The 22,501-nt window shown below is 34.6% G+C and overlaps 5 protein-coding genes across 6 annotated transcripts; 3 read left to right on the forward strand and 2 right to left on the reverse strand.

Moving 5' to 3' along the window:
• Positions 1-30: 30 nt before the first annotated feature.
• On the reverse strand, positions 31-2,763 carry LOC17891808 (protein HEADING DATE 3B). Of its 2 annotated transcripts, XM_023786023.1 has the most exons (6): positions 2,458-2,763; positions 2,259-2,369; positions 1,945-2,180; positions 1,238-1,788; positions 1,103-1,154; positions 31-1,024 (listed from the first exon to the last, which is right to left on the reverse strand). In XM_023786023.1, the coding sequence occupies exons 3-6, from the start codon at positions 2,167-2,169 to the stop codon at positions 236-238; spliced, it is 1,617 nt and encodes a 538-aa protein (XP_023641791.1). In that variant the 5' UTR covers positions 2,170-2,180; positions 2,259-2,369; positions 2,458-2,763; the 3' UTR covers positions 31-235. The 2 variants fall into 2 exon arrangements, with proteins under 2 accessions (XP_023641791.1, XP_006297383.1); XM_006297321.2 differs by having other exon boundaries at positions 2,259-2,763.
• Positions 2,764-7,796: 5,033 nt separating this feature from the next.
• LOC17893057 (transcription factor bHLH87) lies at positions 7,797-9,103 on the forward strand. The gene is made up of 2 exons (XM_006297886.2): positions 7,797-7,855; positions 7,986-9,103. Exons 1-2 carry the CDS (start codon positions 7,830-7,832, stop codon positions 9,064-9,066), a joined length of 1,107 nt encoding a protein of 368 aa, XP_006297948.1. The 5' UTR covers positions 7,797-7,829; the 3' UTR covers positions 9,067-9,103.
• A 3,393-nt stretch (positions 9,104-12,496) lies between these two features.
• LOC17890564 (receptor-like protein kinase At3g21340) lies at positions 12,497-16,742 on the reverse strand. Its single transcript, XM_006299864.2, has 13 exons — positions 16,649-16,742; positions 16,000-16,537; positions 15,093-15,571; positions 14,851-14,995; positions 14,697-14,768; positions 14,542-14,613; positions 14,391-14,462; positions 14,094-14,278; positions 13,747-13,991; positions 13,531-13,657; positions 13,390-13,455; positions 13,110-13,299; positions 12,497-13,028 (listed from the first exon to the last, which is right to left on the reverse strand). Exons 1-13 carry the CDS (start codon positions 16,740-16,742, stop codon positions 12,620-12,622), a joined length of 2,694 nt encoding a protein of 897 aa, XP_006299926.1. The 3' UTR covers positions 12,497-12,619.
• Positions 16,743-18,619: 1,877 nt separating this feature from the next.
• On the forward strand, positions 18,620-20,509 carry LOC17891166 (mediator of RNA polymerase II transcription subunit 6). The gene is made up of 5 exons (XM_006298188.2): positions 18,620-18,937; positions 19,233-19,407; positions 19,518-19,587; positions 19,934-20,043; positions 20,184-20,509. The coding sequence occupies exons 1-5, from the start codon at positions 18,678-18,680 to the stop codon at positions 20,340-20,342; spliced, it is 774 nt and encodes a 257-aa protein (XP_006298250.2). The 5' UTR covers positions 18,620-18,677; the 3' UTR covers positions 20,343-20,509.
• A 260-nt stretch (positions 20,510-20,769) lies between these two features.
• LOC17893641 lies at positions 20,770-21,411 on the forward strand. Its single transcript, XM_006300097.2, has 2 exons — positions 20,770-20,965; positions 21,065-21,411. The coding sequence occupies exons 1-2, from the start codon at positions 20,860-20,862 to the stop codon at positions 21,181-21,183; spliced, it is 225 nt and encodes a 74-aa protein (XP_006300159.1). The 5' UTR covers positions 20,770-20,859; the 3' UTR covers positions 21,184-21,411.
• Positions 21,412-22,501: the final 1,090 nt, after the last annotated feature.

The following is a 22,501-nucleotide window of genomic DNA, read 5'->3' on the forward strand; positions in this document are numbered from 1 at the left end:
CCTTTCAAAACTGCATTCAAGAGAAATGAATAGAACCACAAAAGTTTATCTTTTATTAGCTGTTTGTCAATACAATAACAATGTAAGATGTGTATGTGTGTGTGTATGTTTGATGTATAGTGACAGTATTTGATTTACATCTTCATATGAAGAGTAAATAGAATATACTGAAATTCTAAACTAGATGAAGAAGCAATTAGAGCAAAAGAATGTGGAAGGGTTCAAATTTAAAAAACTAACTAATCATATGATCTGACTCCCTCCTCTCTTCCTGAATGGAACGGAAGATCCTTGCAGCAGATTCAGAGGCAGATGTTGAATTATGAGGAATGGCTTTAATGGCACGAAGCAGCGGTTGCTGTTTCTGCTTGCACTCATCAGTTTGATGGGTAGGCTCTGTAGGAAAAAGAGGAAGCACTTCAAATTTATGCTTCTCTGGTGGACTTGAAGCTGTGCTTCCATGTACCTCACTGTCATTAGATTCCTGAGACTTCTTTAAAGAAAATGGAATGGCTTGAGTCATGTGGCTTGATGTGCTGGACCATCTTTGATACTGACCAAAGGTGTTTGCGTGGTCAACTGTTGTCCTAGAGTTAGGCGGTGGGAAGTAACTGTGGCTAAATTGAGATGAAACAGGGAACCTGAATGCTGAGTCGAGCGAATCTTGGCCATAGACTGGAACCATAAAGGCTGAAGGAGGAGGACATGGTCCTGCATATGGTTTATAGACCAAACCTTCAGAGGGAGACATTACAGGAACTAGCCATTGGTTTCCAGGAGGAGGAAGTAGCTGTTGTGACCAAATGGGGGCCATGAGCTCTTTGCTTATGGAAGGTAGAGGAAGCTTTGGTTTCATATGCTCTGGATATTCTTCAGTTACAGGTTTCTGATTCTCTGTGTTTGGTTTTTTAATCTTTGAAGCCGCCATTTCCAGCTGATGAGATGACCTCATTGTAGTATGTTTGCCACCATCAAGCTTACTTTCAAGAAGCAGGTTTGGTGATTTTGCAACCATCTTTTGAACCTGCATCATGTTCAGTAAGCTGAAGCATAGGAAGCAAAACAGATTCCAGTGAATCAATAATGGTTATTAAAAGCTTACCATTATCAGTCTATGCAGCTCAAATACTTGCCCGGCAAAGATCTTTTGTTGACTGAAAATATCAAGAAGAACTAGTAAGAAATACGGCAAAGTTATGAAGCTGGAATCATAAGAAAAAGTGAAGAGGATACAAACTTGATCATATATGTTCTCATCTTCCAAAACCTCTTTTCACCTATCACTCTTGCAATATCATAAGAAGATGCACTCATACCAGACAAAGAGTCTATAGCAGAGCAGTCTGAAGCATCTTGTTCACGGCGAGGCAGAGTTTTGGGCTTCTTTTGAGTTTCATTGTTAAACTCAGCAAAGCTTCTTCTATATAATTGAGTTTTCATCACATTAGGAGACCCATTCTGGCTTTCATCTTCCAAGCATTCTGGCAAAAGGATCTTAGAACCAACAGCTTCACCTCCGGCTTTACCGCTACTACTAGTACAAAACTGGAGTGACAAATCTGTGTTTGCTTGTGGATTTGTTTCTGAGCTTTTAACAACAGGAACCTTAAGAGAATCCAAGTTGGTAAGGTTCTTGAGGTACTCATTATGTTTTATTGAACTAGGCTTAGTATTAGTAACTGATGATCCTCTAGGACTTGTATAAATCATGCCTTTTATATTCATCTTCCCCTCGAACTTAGTGTTGTTGCAGATTGGCGAGAACTGATTCTTTTCAGGTCCATCAATCTGTTAGAAAAAACGTACTCAGACAGGTCATCATCAAGTGATATCCAAAACCGCATTGCCAATTCTAATTTGATCAAAACCATCCGTGTACTAATGAGACAAAAACATGCAGACACAAACAATCAAGCAAGTGAGAAGAGTGAATCAAAGACTTACGAGACGGGCGGTGTTTGGCGGTGGAGGAAGAGACAAAGAGAAAGTGGAAAGAGAATCAGAGATGTTGGTCGGAGAAGCAAGAGTGGGACGTTGTTTAGAAGAGATCAACATTGTTTTGCCCTCAAATGGCTGAGACAAGCCTCCTCTTCCAGTATCATTCACATGAACCCTTGGGAACAATGGTGGAATAGTTATCCTCTTGGCCTCATCTTTCATTCCTCCCATCTTTAATTTCACTACGCTCAGAAACAAGCTCTATTAATTCCTTCCCATACACGTAACCTAAAGAAATGAAAACAGAACCAGATTGTTACCTTCCAAAAACCAAGTGCCAAGATTGAAATCTCACTTTAGATCAATCCCAAATCCAAGAAACGATTATATCTTTGTTTTTGTTTTATGTAGATGGAGATCAATTAATCCACCTGAAAGAAACAAATGTTAAGAAGAAGAAGAAGAAGAAGAAGAAGAAGCAGAGAAGCAAAAGAAGAAGATATTTTGGTGTCGCCCCACAATGGATTCCATACGAGGGGACGACAGAAACTTGTGAAGGTTAGGGTGGTGTGTGTGTGTGTGACTCTGCGGTCATGTCTGGTTGCTTCAAGTAAAGATCCCTATCTCACGGGAACGCGGATTGCAGATGACGTGGAAGGTATTGGTTGGTTAGGTCCGAGTGGTAGAAGAATGGCGTGAAGGTGGAGATGTTCGGGTGACTCGGTCTTTTACACACACAGCCACATGTTTTTTTTTTTCTTTTGTATCTCTCTCTTGGCTAACTTCATCATCATCTTTCCTAAATCGGGCTAATCTTTAGCGAAATATCTGTTTCTGATCACAATCACTTGACACTATTGTGGGAAGAGAAAGAAGATGCGTGTTCGGTCGAGTCTTTCTTTACCATTATCCAGTTTAACCGGACCGGAGGATGGGTTTAGCAGAAAACTAAACCAAAGCAAGGACCATGAGTTTCCACGTGCTCAAAGAAAGGTCGACGTCTCGTGGTTTTCTCAAATCTTGAGAGCATGACATATACGTGGGCTTGAGCCCACTAGTTTCATTTATTGAACCTTTGTGGCCCTTCGCTAGATTTCAGACAAAAAGAAGAAAGAACATATACAACTTTGGTGTCGGGGAGACAATGGCGAAGCAACGTGTGACCGTGTGTCATCCCATCGATGACAATTACTCATTGTAGTATCGTTGTTATGAAATCACTACTCATGTTTAAGAAGAATGTTGTTGACAAAAACTAGATATGTATATATCCTGTTTTAGTATAATCGATAGCAAGTAAAATTTTCTTGAAGCATGCATGATAATGTTTTATGTTTCGTATATGTGTATTGTCAAGACGGAAGAGACAAGTATGATTGAAGCTCGTATCCTTTTCAAGATTCATTTATTCTTACAGGATATAATATTCAACTTCATCAACGGGGTGATGTTTACAATACACATAACGTAAACGAAAACGAAAAAATTGTACTAAAAAAGATATGGATACTCCGATCCTTAACCAAAAAAGAATAAAAGTTGCGAGTCCCCACAATATGACGCCATGCTGATTTCCCACGTGGGACTACAATCCTAAAAGATCACAGCCAATGAAAGAGAGCCACGTGCATATGGAGAACGTTGTGTTCACGTGTGAGCCATCTAATAATAGAAGGGAGAGAGAGAGAGAGCAAAGAAGAAGAGTGAAGCTTAAGCTTAGCTTCGCTTACTACTGTACAGCTTCGGTCTGGACCATTTAAACCGTACCGAGCCAAAGTATCCGAAAGTGAAAGAATGTTATCGGAACGTTGTCGTCTTCCTCTTAAACTCGTAGAGATTTGTTTCATGTTTTGACAATATATATGTGCACGATAATATGGACCACTTTGATCTCTTTATCATGGGCGCAGAATCATGGACATACCCCCGACAAATCCTTTACTTCTATTTATACACTAATCTCTTATACTAGTCTCTACAATGAATCATGCATTAAGTGATCTTAATCCATCGTTTATTTACTAATAAGATCTACATGCAAATTCTATTGGAGTAACTACGTATACATGGTTTCTTGTCACAAAGTAATTAGACTCGAGTTGACTTATTAAACCGACATGGTCGGTTTCACTATAGGTGGTACATTGGATCGGTCCATGACCGTGGGAAGTCAAATTCGTCGATTAAATTGAGAGAAGTTGTTATCGACCGACATTTTTTGGTTCCCTGCTTGAGGTGTGAAGGAATAGTTAATATTGATTTGAGAATTTTTGTTTTGTTATGGGTCTCTCAATTAATATATGTTTTGGTATTATTCAACCCAAAAAAATGGAGTTCATGTCACATGTATGGACAAAATAATAAGGTCTCTTTCGTTGTGAGTATCCTAAGGATGTCAACAACTGTGAATGTGATGTTCATCTTCATTTACCCATTTTTCTTTTCTTTTATACCATTTATGGTTATATACATACAACAATGTAAAATGAATTACTTTCTTCGTAAAATATATTCCATATGTTCGGAAATGTTACTTTTAAAGAAAGGTGTATACATTTCTATCGAAATGATGTAAAATTTGTTCTTTGATCTATTAAACCGTGAAATAATCATGTATATTGCTCTTACACATTTAAACGAAAAAAAATGATTGGACTAATGAGTTTAGTCATCTAATCTATTTAAGATAGGGCATAGATATAAAACCTCAATAAAAATGGTGAATTCGGTAGATTACCCATATATGAAAATATATAATTAGGTAAACGACTATGATATCGATCGCTCTTTTAGCAATACACACATAATTGGGGTGCTATACTTTTATGATATATCAAGTTATTTAAAGTAAATCAAAGGATAAAATTTTGTTCTTTCTTATGTATATGAGTGCAATATATGCGTAAAATGAGTAAATTTCCTATCAATATCGTTGTCGGAAATCAGTATGTTTTCTTGTAGTGCGTCGTTGTTAGGTTTATAAACTGATGATTACAGAGCTCAGCTGTTTGTAACATCTACTACTATGTTTATTTATGTATCCGGAACTAGAAATATATTGATGGTAAGTGAAAAAAAAAACATGATATAAGTTACAAAGTTGACAATTTATAAAAGAAACAAAAATAAAAATTGAATGAGCTGTGGTGGGATTATGGAAGACATGTGGTTGGGCAGAGAGGTCATGTCGTCTTCTTTGCTCTCTCTTTCACACCGTTCTACGGATTGCGATGTATATTTGTATATTTTTACGCTTAAACCAAAACACTTCTTTTGTTCCCTCACTGATGTTGCTATATCTACTTAGCCCCACATAACTTCCTAACTATTTTGCTCTCAATTTAAATTTTTGAAAATTCTCAAGATCTTTTTTTTCTTTCTCTTGAGATATTGGTGAGTGTTAAGAAAAAGACCCACTACATTTTAAATGTTATAAATTGAGACAATATTTAATGTATTATAACATATGACTAATTGTAATTTACAAACCAAGAAGGTAACAACTCTAAATTTTAATTTGTAGAGATGATATATGTAAGAAAGCAAGTGAACAATAACCTATCTGTTTCAAAAGAAAAAACAAGAACCAGAAATCCATGCATCGAACGGTTTTTAATTACCAAAGTTAGTATTCGTATATGAGCGTTAGTTAATAAAAATAATTTATAATTTACAAAGCATTAATTGAATATTGATGATTTGGTATGAGTTATTACCGTGTATTTTTTCATAAAAAACACCAATATAACGATCGCTGATTATATTTGATGGATAATTTACTGATAAAATTTTGATGGTGAATATAACCTTGAAAATATGAGAATTTAGTTAATTTGTAATATTACCTACAATATTCACCATAAATATTAGAGTTTTTACAAATTATTCCTGAAATTACAAAATTTTAGAAAATAAAAATCCAAAAATGATTCCTTCAATAAATATATATCGATCGACAATCATCATCATCTTCTTTAATGGATATTTGCTGAAAATTTCATCTTCAAGTGCATATTAGATCCAGAAAAAGAGAGTTATTAATTTACTATAAACTAATATCACGTTCTAGCAAAAAGAATTCGAGAAAAATTACTGTACTAGAAGAAAGTGTTACAAGATAGATCGATGTGATATTATATATTTTGATCATTATTGACTGATGATGATAACGAAAAGGTAAACAAAAAAAAAAGAATGATATATATATAAATTATGAACTACTTTTACAGACTGATGATGATTAAAACTATGATTAATTAAATGTACTATGATAGTTATACAATTAATATTTGTATCCACACCAAAAGTAAATAAAAAGGATTCAAACCCTAAAACCACAGCTTCGTTTCGATCTCTCTCCCGTAAAAACTTTTCAGCTCGCACGATATGCTAAAAAGGATGTCAGTCCTTTTCTCTGCTCAAGCACTCGTTGCTACTTTTTTTTTTTTTTTGAATTATACAAATCCTTTTTATTTTCATCAAGTGCATAATCATATAGTATCAATCAATTATTATATCTATTGTCTTAGGGTTTCGAGAAAAAAGAAAGAAAAAAAGATGCTCTTCGATTGCAGTAACTATTTCTGCACACCAACCTAATTCAAAACGCTAGTGTATATACAAATACTTTGTTTAAAAATGACTTCATTGCTCCTATATTTATATAGTCTATTCGTTTAGACTTTAAACTACTTTCACTAACCTCCAAGTAATCTCACTTTTCTCTTCGACGAAAATTTAAAATAATTTTCGATTTAATTAAGTAGCTAAATCCAGTTTAGGAGACGTATCAATCAACTAAATACGTTTCAAATATTATTGTCTCTAAACGTTTATAATATTTCTGTGACGACTTGAAATTTCAATGGTAGTGGTCGTGTGTATCCAACGATCTCACTAGGACAGTGTAATTAGTATGGTGCATCGAAAGATTAACTCTAATGGTTTCAAACAAACAATTTAATCGTAATTAAGAATGATCGACTTATACCATTTTCTTTCCTTCTACAAAAGAAAAGAAGCTGTCGCCGCCGGGGTTCTTTAATTTTAACGTGTCGCTGACGTTGGGCTAACGAACATGTCGTACCTTCATATCTACATTCGAGTTTGCATTATATGGCATATATATATGCATTGTCATTGTCTCTTTGAGAAAAAAAAAAAAAAAAGACTCATCTAAATCGCATCCATAAAGTCATATAATTATTGTTAACTTTGGTAAGAAATTACCTCAAAGTAAATTATTTTTGTAGTTAGTAACCGATCAATATAGATAAGTTTGCTCATATGAATAAGTAAGTTTTAAAGTGTAATCAAAGTATAAAACAGACCGTTAGGGTATAATTAATCCTAATTATTAAAGCTTAACGATCCATACCAATCTATTACACAAGTACAGAACTAGTGCTTGATACAGAGGAACAATTGATCTCATCGTAAGTTGGGACCTTTCCAATAAGATATATATATTTATATGTATATATATATATATATATATATATATATATCTATATTTATTCTCTCTCTATATATATATGCATAATAACAAATCTGGGTATGCATAGAGAGAGAGGTGTGTATAGGGCTTTGAAGTCTTTTCTTACAGCAAACCATCTATAACTCTTGTAGCAGAGCTCTCATTACAGAACAGAAACAGAAACAGAAACAGAAACAGAGCTTTCTACAGGCACAGAAATAAATTTTCATTTACAGACTGTTTTACTTTCTTTCCTTTTCCAGCACTTCTATCGTTCTGTTTCTTCTCTTTCTTTCCCTTTTGGGGGTTTCATCTCAGTTAAGACAGAAGTGAGAAACATTGTTTCTCAAGTTTCCTGTCATCAACTCACCTGTGTCTTCTCTCTTCTTCTTCTTCCTTCCTGTTTCAGTCTTTCATGTGCTCTGCCGTTATTAGAACAAGGTTGGTTTCTTTGAAGATCAGCTTTGTTTTTATAATCTTTTTCCCCTTTGCATGAAACTAGTAATCCCAGGTTTCATGTCTTTTGCTCTGTTTCTGCGTATGTATCTCACATTTGTGTTTGTTTTCTTAGGATTGCGTTTGATCTGATGGAAGGATTGGAATCTGTCTACGCTCAAGCTATGTATGGAATGTCACGAGAGAGCAAAATCATGGAGCATCAAGGATCGGATTTGATTTGGGGAGGAAACGAGCTAATGATGGCTAGAGGACTCTGTTCTTCTTCTTCTTCTTATCACCATCAACTCATTAATCCGAATCTTAGCAGCTGTTTCATGTCTGATCTTGGTGTTATTGGTGAGGTTCAACAGCAGCAACATGTTGGAAACAGAGCTGGTTCGATAGATCCATCATCGCTCGATTGTTTATTATCAGCAACGTCGAACAGCAACAACACTTCAACGGAAGACGATGAAGGTATCTCTGTGCTTTTCTCAGATTCTCAGACTCTTTGGAGCTTTGGTGGAGTCTCCTCTGCAGAGTCTGAGAACAGAGAGATCACTACCGAGACGAAAACAACAGCGATAAAGCCTAAGTCTTTGAAGAGAAACAGAGGAGGAGACGAGAAAGGAAGTCACTTCCGTCTTGTTCGTCCTCAAGATGATTCGGAGAAGGGAGGTTTCAAGCTCATATACGACGAGAACCAATCGAAATCCAAGAAACCAAGAACAGAGAAAGAACGAGGCGGTTCATCAAACATTAGTTTCCAACATTCAACTTGTGTCTCTGATAATGCCGAGCCGGATGCAGAGGCGATCGCGCAGATGAAGGAGATGATATACAGAGCTGCTGCATTTAGACCGGTGAATTTTGGTTTGGAGATTGTTGAAAAACCTAAGAGGAAGAACGTGAAGATATCTACGGATCCTCAGACAGTTGCAGCGAGGCAGAGAAGGGAGAGGATAAGTGAGAAGATTAGGGTTTTGCAAACATTGGTTCCAGGTGGGACGAAGATGGACACTGCTTCAATGCTTGATGAAGCTGCTAATTATCTAAAGTTCCTTAGATCGCAAGTAAAAGCTTTAGAAAACTTGAGACCCAAGATTGATCCAACCAATCTCTCATTCTCCTCTGCTCCTCCTACGTTCCCTTTATTCCACCCATCTTTTCTTCCTTTACAAAACCCTAATCAGATCCATCATCCAGAGTGTTGAACAGTTACAAAAATCTATGTATTTGATTTGATTGGAATGGCAGATTTATAATACTTTAAAGTTCATCATCATCATGAATCATGATCATCATCAACAACAAACAGAATCATGGCGTCTTGATTGTTTTAGCAGTTCTCAAGAAAGGCACTTCTGTGAGAAAGGTGTTGGTGTCGGGCAGTGTTGTTTACACTTTCCAGTCTTTGTTTCGCATTTCTTTTTATATAAAGTTTGGTTTTTTTCATATTAAATATATATATCTTTTTGTAGAATCTGTGGAACTAATCGAGGGTTGAAAGAAATTGTGAAAAACAGAGCCGCAAGATGTTTAATTATCTCTCTACGACTACAACATTTTTATCTTTCACCCTTTTTATTACTTTACTAGAGAAAAGAAAGAGTAAGATAATTGCAATTATTAAGCGATGATTATCAACAAAAGTGTTTTAGAAAAGTGTCATCTCTCTACATTGTTTTTTAGTTTCATAAAAAGTTTTAGCTTTACTTGGAGAACTCTTTTGGAGTACAATAATAGTATAATATATGTTCATCCTTTTTTTTTTCCACATTGCAAGGTTATTTAATTGGTGTCTATATATATATATTTGCACTTATGAACATTATCCATATAAATTTTTTTGACTTTAGATCTGTTTTTATTTTCCCAAAGATAATAATAACATTCGAGTTAGGTAATGTTGTAGTTATTTTGAGAAATAATGCACTATATAACATTTTAATTATTTTTTTTATCGATACTGACTGAATTAGCCGATAAAACATATACAAAAACAGAAATCTTAATTTTGAAAATAAAGATATAAAAAGAGAGCTTTTAAAACATATTTTTGGATGGAGATTAGTGTAATAGTTTAGGATGGAGATTAATTAATAAGAAGAGTTAAGAATAAGGAAGGCGTGCGCCTTGAGAATATAAACTCGAACCTGACTCGAACACCCTAAAATGCTCACCACATGCTTTCTTTCTCAGTCCATCTCCATCTTTTTATTCTTCTTTTTTGTCTTTTGGTTTTTGTCTTATTTCGTCCCTAAATCTCCTTAAACACATTCTTCTTCACTTTATACTATTCTATTAATTATGTTCTTTTGATGTATGTGTTTTTTTTTTTTTTTTTGACTTGGGTATAGTTACATTGACTATCAACTTTTTGTTTCTTTGCAATATACAAAAAAGAGACGCTATGTTTTTCTCAAAATAACATGCTATTTTTTGGATAAAATTATATGCTAGTATGTTTTTTTCAAAAAATAGCAAAGTTCACAATTATTTTATCTAATAAACATGTTGACTCTGAGATATGAAAACTATGAGTTATAAATTTGCAAAGAATGTATATATCTCGGTTCCGGAATCATTGTTTTTGAAGTGCATGCGTTTGATGTAAACAAAACACCAAAATCATGCCATGTGTTACAAGGCTTTTATATAATATACAAAATAAAATTGTGAATGAAATTTGATTATACCTTTTCCGAACATGGACTCCATATAAGAGAAGAAGACGAAAAGGTCTAATCAAAAAAAAAAAAAGTTTTTAACATTTGGAAGAGTCTCGTTAGGCCAGTTGTGTAACGGTAATTAACTCAAACCATAGTAATCCAATTTCTTTTTGGTTGAAGATATAAATTAAATTACAAGTCATCATCAACGCAATCAAGCAATCAAAGATGCATGCAAGTATGCAACCGACTAGGTTTGGTATGGTTTGTTATAAAAAAAAGTTTTCTTTTTCTATATCGATGAATAACATATGAAGTCAAATATAAAATTTGACGATTTTAGTATATACAATATATAATCCATTACTTTATTAATTTCATAAAATCATATATTCAAGTTATCTACCAACAAACAGAAAACTCTAAGAAAAAGATTTTGAAGTTTGTATATAATAATTAGTAAATCAAAAGAAAAAGTCAGTGGATTCGAAATTGGGTGTTGCAAGCTGGGGAGATAAGAGAGATCGATCATTCTTGTTGACTTTGTTGTAATTGAACGGTTATGGTCTTTTGTTTGTTTCCATATTGTAAACGTTTTAGACCAAAGCTCATGTCCATGTGAAGCAACCTATTTTTAGAAAGTTTTTATACATATTAAATCTTAATTAGTCTTTTATATATCTTACTAAAAATCCGAGGTTTTGGTCATACCAGTCATAATTAAGTCCATACTTCTAATTATGGTCCGCAAAATCACACCAAACATCCTTATTAGTATTTATTGCAGCCCTATTATCATATAAAACGGAATCAAGAACCAAAGTATCTTGTCAAATCAGAAGATGCATTTTAGTGACGAAAGCTGATTATTACTATTTATTTTATTTTATTTCATCAACTTGGCAACTTCTTCCTTTCAATTTGGAAAAAACCAAAAAAAAAAAATCATCCAGTTGTCCACAATCACCAAATGGTATATCTCTCTATTATCGTATCCTCATTTGACTTTATTATTCCTCAACTTGTTTCTGTTCCATATATTTCAGAAAACGAAATACATTTTCAACTTTTTTTTTTCATTGTTAATTAGTGTTACCTCTTTAATCATCACAAATACGGTCATATACCATACGCTACGCTAGCTGATAATTTTTAAAGTTAATTTTTCTATGCATGTATTTATACATTAAATAAAATCTCTATAGTCACTTGGCTATTTGTGACTGTGTCTTAATATTCGTGGCTATAATATTATAGCTTAAAAAATTTGTGGCGTTTTAAACAAAAACACCTTATAACCATAAATTTTCCCGATTGTCAAGTGGTTATAAGCATTTTTTTACTATATATAATTATAATATACTACTAGCTTGACACCATGAATATTAGACTATATAATCGTAATTTTCTGAGTAGAATTATGATATATGAATAAATAAAGTACATGTAGTATAATCATGTCATTTGTAATGGATTAGTTTGAAACTTATAAATATTAATTACTTCCTTAATGATAAGTAATTGAGTTAACTATATTTGTGTTATTTTGACACACAAGAAATATACACATAACAAAACTTCATTGATGAGACGTACAGAACAAGTCACTATCGATCACCTCAAATAAATGACGTGAATTGAGACCGAAGATGGTCGTAGCGAGGAATTGGCAGGTGAGTGATGATATCCGTCAACCACTTGACTCATCCCCGGGCCTATTGTTATCTCTAAAGCTTCCATACTTTGAACCAAACTTAAGGTAGTTTACAAATCTCGTTAAGTTGGTTAATGAGGAGAGCACAGAAGTTAGTAAACGAATTAATCCTGAGAAATATTTAATCCCAAGAAAATTACAAACATGTTGGCTTCTCATCCTAGATATTTGCCTTTGTCTCTTCCACCAAAATTACTTATATGTGATTGAATCTTTATTTCTTTGTTCTATAGATCGAGTCTTTGTTACTTATCTTGGTTCCAATAAATCACATTCATCAATGACATAAAGATATTACAAAATTATAAAAGTTTACTTTAAAGTAACGACAATGCATGCACTCAAGAAAACAAAGACAAAATGAATCTTGCAGTCGTCTAATCAACGAGCATCAGGGGTAGATCCAATATCAAAGTTCATGCTCACTTCAAGAGAACTTTGCGAGTTCATGTTTTGACTCGTTCCTCCTCTTGAGTTTTCATAAGCCAAGCATTCGTTTAATTCAATAACAACTTGAGACATTGTTGGTCTTCTAGCTGAGGAAGGATTTAGACACGACATTGCTAGTTCAACTGCTCTCCAGACAGAACCAGAGTCATATTCGCCATAGAGTTTTGGATCCATAATGTTTTTAATGTCTCCTTTTGTAAGCATTAACCCAACCCATTCTGCTATATGTGGCTTTTCACGACTTTGATTGATCACAGGCTGGTTTGTGATGATCTCTAATAGTACAATTCCGAAGCTATAAACATCACTTTTTTCGTTCAACCAGTTTGTTCGATAATATCTGCAAAACAAAATGTTATCCAAATCAAACAAAAAATCTGCAAAAAGTATGATAATGGTTATTAATGATTATGACTCTTACTCTGGATCAAGGTATCCAGGAGTTCCAGCAACAACTGTTGACACATGAGTTTCTCCTTCAATCGGAAAAGATCTCGAAAGGCCAAAATCAGCTAGTTTGGCCTGAAAATGTTCATTCAACAATATATTTGTGGTTTTGACATCCCTATGTACCATTGGTGGTTTGCATCCATTATGCAAGTATTCCAAACCTATGGAACAAATTTCAATTTCATCAAGGATTTAAGCAAATGAATAGAAGAAATTTATATGGAACATTTATTTTAAAACTCATATCAAACCTTGCGCAGACTCGACGACTATTTTTAGTCTAGTTTCCCAATTCAGAATAGATCCACCTCGTTTTCCTACATTTGAACCAATATATGAATATGTGAAAATACCACAAACAAATATGTCTTTGTAAAACTATAAATACTTACCTGACATATGTTCTCTCAAGTCTCCGTTAGCCATGTACTCGTAGATAAGAGCCAAGTTTTCTCCTTCGTCACAATATCCTACGAGGCCAACCAAATTTTTGTGGTGAACTCTGAGAAGAAGTTCCACCTAGAGAAGAAGAAGAACAATACATCAAAACTTGACATGTTACTCTTGAGGAACATTAGTGTTTCTACAAACTTTTCTTAATAACTTACTTCTGCTTTGAATTCTTTATATCCTTGAGAAGATGAGTGTGAGAGCATTTTAACGGCTACTTGTTCAGTACCATTAACAGTTCCATGATAAACCATTCCAAATCCTCCTTTACCAAGAACTCTTTGAAAGTTTTTCGTCATCGTCACAACCTCTGAGTATGTAAACCTTCTATTCTTAGTCATTATTGTCGGCTCTGAAGACCCGGTTGTTCTAGCTTCTGATTCTTGCGTATATGATGCTGGACCTATAACGTTACAATAATGCATCAGTATAATTAATGAGACTTTGTATACGTTACATGTACATATATTGATTGCAATGTTTTAAGGAAAATTTATAGGTATACCTTGGCTGGTTGATGTCTTTTTCTTTTTGAACACAAAGAAGAGAGCCAATGCAAATCCAAGAACAACCACAGACGCAACTGATGCAACAATCGGTACTACTACACTCGTTTTCTTGGTACCACCATTTCCAGCTTTGTTTACACATAATCCATCCGGACAAATAAGATCCGAGTTTCCTTCAACACTATGGATTACAAATGTTTTTATAGGATAAATGAATTATGAATGCATCAATATATATATATATATATATATATTCTCATGAACGAAATATTTATGATATGATAAAAATTTACTTCAACTTTAGTCCTTTCTTCTGTAGAAGGGTTTGAGGAACAGAGCCGTTAAGATTGTTCCCACTTAAATTTCTGTTAAGAGAAACACAAAATTAGATAGTGGAAGGAGACTAATAGACAAAACAAAAATGTATTCTTAAAAATGACTCACATGACTAAGAGTGATTTTATGTCAGCTAAAAATTCGGGTACTCCTCCAATCAAATTGTTGTTTGACAAGTCTCTAAATAAGCACAAAACATGTTATATAGATAATACACAAATAAGGTGAACAATTAGCCCAGTTGTGGAATTCAAAATACTTACAGTTCTTGTAGGTGTAATAGATTCTGAATGTCTTGCGAGATGATCCCCGTTAAGTTGCTTGAGGATAAGTTTCTAAACACATAGTTTATGAACAGGTGATAAGACCATATGAGTTATGACATAACTAATACAATAATATAAAGACTGATCTTACAAGGAAGTGACAAAAGGCGGCGTGGAAATATCTAGATTATTGCAGTTTAAACCATCCCACAAAAACTGTTTAGGAACGCATGGATCTCCTTGCCAGCTAATTTTACTCAATCCATAAGTATTTTGGATACTCTTCATAGCAGCAACTATAACAAAGTTATTGTTAATTACATCAATAAACAACCCATAAAGATAATAAAGATTTATATACAAGAAAACTAAAACACATATATATAGACATACCATCATCTGGATTTGTTTCCATCTGTGGGAAATCGATCACGGTGAAAACCTCGAGAGCGTTCATGAGAGGAGGAAGAGTAGACTTTGGTGTTTTCGTTAACTCCAAGAGACATTTCCCTCCTTCACATTGTTGTGGTGTCGAAAAAAATATAGTTTCCATGGCTAACGTTTTAGGACTATATCGTTCGTAAGCAAGATTTCCATTCAATGTCACTTTGAATTCTCGGGTATCGATGGACTGAAGAGTTTGAATCTCGGCGAAATGCATGTACATATAGAATTGGGTCGTGGAAGATGGCAGTAACCATGAGAAGTTCCACGTTGCAGTAGTACTTATAGGGGTTGAGGCGGACGCCATTACAACTTGTGGTGGTGCATAACTATTAGAACTGTTTATGTTGAGATTGGTCGTTAGTTCTGTCCACTTTTTTGCATCAAAGAAGGGATACCATTTACGATCGTTGACATCATCCGGGTACCTAACAAAAACATTTCAGTCCTGTATTATTAGAGACTGAAACTTATTTAAAACAAAACTTACTTAAAATTTTGTTTGATTAACCAAAAAAAAATCGAAATTCATAATATCGAAGATGGTATAAAATGTTTATACGAAATGAACAAAACTTAATATGAACGCAATCCAATTGATTTGCAACCAAACTTAATAAGATTAGTTGAAAAATAATCGTTAAATTGCAATAAATACACTTAATTGTATTAATTTTTATTTTTAATTTATATTGAAAATTTTATCCTAATAGAACTATGATCAAAAATCTCTATTCTCGATGATGTAATAGACGACAAAAAAAAATAAAAAAATTTGATCAACCCAAAATTTTCAAACTGAGTCAGAAACCAAAATTTAACGAACTTGATTAGATAAATAAGGCATGATTAGTACCGTATGTTTTGGACTGAGGTGCTGAAATAATATCGAAAGAAATACTTGAGAGAGCCGCTCTGAGTATTGTAAGTGTTGTTTTTAAGTGGTCGTAGCTCTAACGTATTAATCATAGGTGTGCTTGTTCCTGTCTTAACGAGACAAACCTGGAGAGACTTAGATAAAGTCCTGTGGATGATCTCTTGGATAGTACCGTTGGTACGTCCAGCCATATCAACCGTTACCCATAAATTCGGACCAAGATAAAGGTCGAAACTCGGGTAATTGTCAAGACCATCGTAGTTACCATACACGAATACAGCTTTGATCAGATAGTTTGTGTCTTGTGTGACATTCAAAGTATAGCAGTTTCGGACTCCATCCGGGAAGTATCTAAGTTTCAAAGACGGTTTACTGAAGATCGGCTCGAACTCTTTCTGGATTCTTCCGGTTTTGCCACTATGCACGAAGCCATCGTCCGTCGAGTATGTTAATCCGGTTGAAGGATCGTTGTAAGAAGGATCGTTTGGCAATGATCCGCAATCCAAACTGATGAATCCTAGTAACACATATAAGGGAAATGTATCGGAACACTAATTAGTCAGAATATATTTTCAACGAAAAGGTATCAAAAACAACAAAACTATGTGTATGTATATAATATATATACCTTTTTGGTCCTGTGCTTTAACGAGATGCAAAAGGGCATAAAAAGTGATGAAGATCAACGTACATAACCGAAGTGCTTGAGGATGCTTCTCCATTATTCTTTCTATGGTACAAAGGAGATAGACATTTACAACAACAACAAAAAAACACAAAAAGCTTTGAGATTTCTAGGGACTAGGCAATAATGAAACTAATTAATTGAAAAATCAAATAAGCACGACGTTATTAGTAGGTCAACTAGTGTTAAAAAAATTACAAAAATAAACTCTAGTCAGCTGTCTACAACCAAAATATAATTAAACTACTATGTATGATTTTGATTAGCATTCTATAAATATTACAAAATCAATAAACCAATTCTGGTGCCGTTTAATTAGTCGATGCTAGTTAAATGTTTTAACGTTGTATTCGTCGTACGTCTGCAAACGTTTGAATTTTGAGTTCTTCAGTATATAAATATAGAATCCAGATTGAACATGGTTTGTTCGACAAGTGAATAAAAGTAATATACAACGTGGAAGAGTGGATTTTAAACCTGAAGAACCAAAGATTGGGCTGATCAAAATGGATGTCCCAACCAATTAATGGCCTAAACATATACGTATATCGGTATATGTATACCAAACTTCTATATAAAAACTATAACATAAAGCAACTGGCTTCGCTGGTCCAAGAAGGAGACGTGCATGCAATTAACACACAAAACCCGTCTTATATATGGTTCAAACTGTCGTTGACCTTTGTGTTCTGATATCATTCGATGATCTCTGTCTTTGTTTAGGTTAACCTTCTAATTAATTAGGTTATCTTGGGACAAAGTTCAGTAGTTGAAAAAATTATCATTCATCATTCATCATTTATTTATTTGTTTTTGTTGAGAATGTTGTATTGAGGCGGAAGCTTCACAAACACAAACTTCATCAAATTAGTTTTACTTTTTAATCAAACATATAAATTCGGAAAATAAATATATAAGACTGAATTAGAGTTATACATATTGACTAACAGTTTAAATGATAAATAAATTATAGGAAAACATATCGTCAAATTAGTTTTATTTTTATTCAAAACCATATAAAATGCAAAAAATAAACATATTGATAGTTTGGGTAATTAATATAATTAATATATAAACTTGTTGTTTTTTTTGTTATTTGTGAGAATTTGCCTTATAAGTTATAACTACTGATAACTGGTTTAAGTGTAATGTGGGGATTTCCTGGTCGAGGAGGAATAGACTTGCAGGTTGTGCTTGGGTTTTGAGAGATCATGACGGAGATGTCTTACTACACAGTAGGATAGCTCTTCCTAGTGTGAATGACAGGCCAGAAGCTCAATTTAAAGGTCTGATGTGGGCTATCGAAAGCATGAAGAGTCATAGAGTGGAGAGAGTAGTGTTTGCTTTGCAGGAAGAGTTCTTGGTAAGAGCTATTACCAAACCTGCAAATTCACCGGCTTTTAGATATCAATCTATGGAAGCAGGGGTGTTGTTAAGGTCCTTTAGGGACTGGAATTTTTTTGTGGAAAACTCGTCTTCAAACAGGGAAGCTTTACTCATAGCACAGAGCGTCACCAACGATTGCAGGTTGCAGTCATACGTTGCTACTGGGTATCCTTGTTGGCTTGATGGTTTGTTTGTGGAAGAGAAAGCAAACTCGTCGGTTTGAATTGGAGTTTTTTGGTATGGTTAGAGGGCTGCAGGAAATTTTTTGTATAGACTAACCTTTAGTTTTGGGTGAAAGTCTAGAGTTTGTGCTGTCGTGGTTGTATCTTTAAGCTCTGTTTCTGCAGGGCTGTAGCCTTGTAATCGTTAATACGCTGCCTCTAGTGCATCTTTTAATACAACATCAGTTGACAAAACAAAAAAAAAAGTTATAACTACTGATAAAAATGTTGCCAGAAAATACAAAATAGTGTTAGTTGTTAGTTCGTTACACATGTTGTCTTATTGGGCCCAAATTGGGCCGAACCATACTATTCTCTCCCTCTCTCTCTTCTCTCCTTCGCGGCGAAGCGAGAGACTCACTTCAATGGACTCTTCTCTGCTCTCGGCGGCTACGGCCGATGCCTTCAACGGCAATGCGGCGGATCAGATTCCTCCACCGTTACAGCCTCCGGGCACGGATATGACTGGTATTTCCTTCAGGGATCAGCTCTGGATCAATTCGTTTCCTCTTGATCGTAACTACATCTTCGATTACTTCGCTTTGTCTCCCTTTTACGATACAACCTGCAACAACGAGAATCTTCGCAGAAGATCCATTCACCCTCTCGACCTCTCTCACCTCTCGTAAGCCTCCTCCTCAACTCCTCTCACCTTTCCAATTTCGATTTTGCTTCAAATCAATCGCCGGATACGATTTAGAAAACCCTAGCTCCATCACTGGTTTAGAGTAATGTTGAAGCTCCTAAAGGTTACATATTTTTAGGTCGAATTAGGATTTGGTTTCTGTTTGAATTCTAGAGATGCAATTGGAGAAATGGGAGATATTGTTTAGGTTTAGTGTTCAAGTGTTAACTTCTAGTAGAGAAATCAGTGAAAATGTTTGATTGAAACCACTGATTGATCATGTATACCTATGTAGGAAGATGACAGGACTAGAATATATGCTAACTGATGCTACTGAACCAAACCTGTTCGTCATCCGTAAGCAAAAGAGGGATGGTCCTGAGAAAGTCACACCCATGCTAACATATTATATCTTGGATGGTTCTATATACCAAGCTCCACAGCTTTGTAGTGTCTTTGCGGCTCGAGTTGTATGTTTTCTTCCTCTTTTTTCTTTGGATACTAAATGAAAGTTTTCTTCTTTAGTTTTCTGGTATATTTTATCTCTCTTCTCTTTCTCATTTTGTATGTTTTGAACCAGAGTCGGACTGTTTATAATATATCCAAGGCTTTCTCTGATGTTGCATCAAAACTGGAGACCATTAGACAAGGTAAGTTTCATTTTCTTTCAAAACATTGGTGGTTCTGTTCTGTGTTACAAAGGCAATTGATGTGTTACAAAGTTTTTTTGCCAGCTTGGCCATTTAATCTAATAAACTGGGACGATATATATCTATATATGTTTCTTTGTATGAACTGATTGCCGATGCATGTGTGCTTAGTTGAATTAGCAAGAAGTTTTCCAGTTAACTGTGCTAGCTAATACTATTCATTATCAAAATCCCAGGGCAATGCTAAACAATTGTATGGTGTTAACAAAGTACTTGTTTATCGGCTGCTCTGTGTTGCACTTGATATTAACTTCATCAGTAATGTGAATCTATCTATGTATTTCAGTTGATACTGAAAACCAGAAGGAACCTTCTGAGTTGAAGCCTGCTAGTGAGACAGTGGATCTGAAAGAAATGAAGCGAGTTGATACCATTCTTACCTCATTATACCGCAAGGTACTTTTGTAACTCTGAGAAAATGCATTTGCTGGATCACTAAACATCTCTTGCAGGCACTATGATTGTCGCTGACTTAAATCCCTATTCTTTTTTATTTTTTTCTGACTGAGACTTGCTTTTTGGGTTGCTGTGTGTAGTTAGCCCCAGCACCTCCACCTCCACCGTTTCCTGAAGGTTATGTAAGCCAAGAAGCGTTAGGAGAAAAGGACGAGCTTGGAACACAAGGAGGAGAGTCACAACCGCCTCAAATCGATCCTATTATTGATCAAGGTCCTGCTAAAAGAATGAAGTTCTAAGCTTATCAAGATTGTTTTTTCTTCATCTATTCATGTAAATAGAATTTTTGGGTATCAGCAAAGAATCTTCTCGTTTTAGTTTTGTAATCTTATCTTATTTTGAACTCGTTACACATTTCTTGATCTGATTACTTCTCATAAACTTTCGCTAAACGAAAGTCATCTCATCGCAACTACCCCAAGGTCAACTAATTGCAATAATTGCAGCATTTTATTACTTATCATGTAGAATTGTAGATGGTTACATGGGAAGAAAGGTGGATCAAATACAGTGTGAAATCAAAAGATAATTTAATCACCAAAACTAGTGGTTGCTATTGGTCAATGGTAACTAGATTTTTGATCTCTTAACTATTTTATTGCTAAGTCCTCTTCTTGGCCAACTTGTTCAGTTTACTTCCTCTCTCTATCCAGGCTATATATAATCATCATCTCACCATGCATGGTTTCAAGTATCAACCGTAAATTGGTTTAGTTCAATAACATATTTTACACATTCATACATCTTAAAGCTGCGATGAAAGCTGGGTCATCAACATTCACCATACTCCTATACGTTCTTGCTATCTCGCTGGTCTTGTCTCCAATACTTCCATGTCAAGCAACTAGTTTGCCTCTAGGAGGTAAGCTACTTACTGTTTGCAACTAGTAACCATATCACTCTCTGTTTTGTTTTTTTCCGTTAACGGGAAGTAATGATATGTCTTTTCTCCAATGTAAAGGTGGAGGGCGTAAGTTGATGGCACCGTCACCACCAATTCTCATGTGTCCACAGTGTGAATGTTGTGCACCTGCTCCACCCGGTTTTTGCTGCCCATGTCGTTGTCCAGACGGTCCCTAAAAAAGTCACAGCCTCATCATAAGGGCCTATTGTCATGTGTTAAATATGTGTGATCGTTTAGTTTATATGTATGAATAATTAAGTAAAACAAAAAATGTACTTTTATGTGTGTTTGAATAAGCAAATTCGGGTTCTGTTGTATGATTTTAAGTATTTTAGTTTTGATGTTCTCCTTGGAGAGGTATTAAGTGCAATAAAGTTATTGAAAGCGTATAGAATTCACTACAATCTTTGAATATGTTCTTATGACAGTACGACAATATTTTTGTTCTTATGACATTACAATATTTTCGACCAAGATTTTGACATAGCAAAAGTCAACTTTACTTGTAAAGAATGTTTGACAAAATATTACTAAAAATAATTTAAACGATTCATGTTGTTTAGAAAATCGTGTGAAAATAAAACTCTTCATTATCTCTTGACCGATTAGTTTTTCTTTTTCATCTTCGTCACTTACGAAACCTTGAATGACTTTTTCCCCCTACTATTTGATTTTCGTATTTGTTATATGTGCATGTATAGACTTGACTATAAGTATTTGAACGCAGTAACTAATGATAAGATTTAATATCTTCTAAAGCTGACGAGCATACATGCAAAAAGTCCACTTTGTACAGTAATACGTAACCATGCACCGTCTAACAAAATAAAACAGGTTTCGTTTATTGTCGTGGACATGTGTATGATGTAGGAGAATCTACAGGGGTTAATGAGACATGATATTAAACTGCATATCTTGTGCATTTATAGACTTATAGTATATGTATGTATGACTTTGGCTTTTCGTATTCATCTACATATATGTTATAACCCCCTCAGAAGAAATAATCCTTTCACAGTATTTCAGAAATAATCAAGAGAGAAATTTTAGCAAGATGCTTTTTGTTTTTAAAAAAGATATTCGCCTCACATTTGGTTGTTAACACACTTAAATAGTTTAGTCAGTAATTACAACTAACAAGCGCAAAGAAAGAACAAAGATAGAAAATAATTATTATAAGTAAAACATGATTCAAAATTCTCAATCAGTTTTTAGGGGATCTACGACCTATTTCCCCCCGAAAACTATCACATCGTATCAGAACTACATAGTGTTAGAGAACGTATATAGAATATATGTAAATACTCTTTATTACACTTAGGAAAGGCCAACAGTCCAATTGTATCTTATATATTCTCTCTTGATTGTGTAATACAACAACGGAGTTTACCTTTCTTACATGGTATCAGAGCTTTAACCTAGCCCCCAAGCTAAGCGCTCGATCCAATCTCCGATCTCTTCTTTCTCTCCTTCTTCTTCCTCCTTGTTTCACCC

Source organism: Capsella rubella, unplaced genomic scaffold (genome assembly GCF_000375325.1).
Source record: "Capsella rubella cultivar Monte Gargano unplaced genomic scaffold, Caprub1_0 scaffold_3, whole genome shotgun sequence".
NCBI classification, from domain to species: domain Eukaryota; kingdom Viridiplantae; phylum Streptophyta; class Magnoliopsida; order Brassicales; family Brassicaceae; genus Capsella; species Capsella rubella.

What these genes read in the sequence shown, in the direction of transcription:
- LOC17891808 (XM_023786023.1), bottom strand. Translation starts at nt 2,169, where the DNA reads ATGGGAGGAATGAAAGATGAGGCCAAGAGGATAACTATTCCACCATTG. An exon ending in ATGAGAACATATATGATCAA is followed by an intron (nt 1,155 to 1,237) that starts GTTTGTATCCTC and finishes TGATATTTTCAG; the next exon opens with TCAACAAAAGATCTTTGCCG. An exon ending in AGCTGCATAGACTGATAATG is followed by an intron (nt 1,025 to 1,102) that starts GTAAGCTTTTAA and finishes AACATGATGCAG; the next exon opens with GTTCAAAAGATGGTTGCAAA.
- LOC17893057 (XM_006297886.2), top strand. Translation starts at nt 7,830, where the DNA reads ATGTGCTCTGCCGTTATTAGAACAAG. An exon ending in TCTGCCGTTATTAGAACAAG is followed by an intron (nt 7,856 to 7,985) that starts GTTGGTTTCTTT and finishes TTGTTTTCTTAG; the next exon opens with GATTGCGTTTGATCTGATGG.
- LOC17890564 (XM_006299864.2), bottom strand. Translation starts at nt 16,742, where the DNA reads ATGGAGAAGCATCCTCAAGCACTTCGGTTATGTACGTTGATCTTCATC. An exon ending in TAAAGCACAGGACCAAAAAG is followed by an intron (nt 16,538 to 16,648) that starts GTATATATATTA and finishes ATGTGTTACTAG; the next exon opens with GATTCATCAGTTTGGATTGC. An exon ending in AAAGACATCAACCAGCCAAG is followed by an intron (nt 13,992 to 14,093) that starts GTATACCTATAA and finishes GTAACGTTATAG; the next exon opens with GTCCAGCATCATATACGCAA.
- LOC17891166 (XM_006298188.2), top strand. Translation starts at nt 18,678, where the DNA reads ATGGACTCTTCTCTGCTCTCGGCGGCTACGGCCGATGCCTTCAACGGC. An exon ending in CTCGACCTCTCTCACCTCTC is followed by an intron (nt 18,938 to 19,232) that starts GTAAGCCTCCTC and finishes ATACCTATGTAG; the next exon opens with GAAGATGACAGGACTAGAAT. An exon ending in TTACCTCATTATACCGCAAG is followed by an intron (nt 20,044 to 20,183) that starts GTACTTTTGTAA and finishes TGCTGTGTGTAG; the next exon opens with TTAGCCCCAGCACCTCCACC.
- LOC17893641 (XM_006300097.2), top strand. Translation starts at nt 20,860, where the DNA reads ATGAAAGCTGGGTCATCAACATTCACCATACTCCTATACGTTCTTGCT. An exon ending in AACTAGTTTGCCTCTAGGAG is followed by an intron (nt 20,966 to 21,064) that starts GTAAGCTACTTA and finishes TCCAATGTAAAG; the next exon opens with GTGGAGGGCGTAAGTTGATG.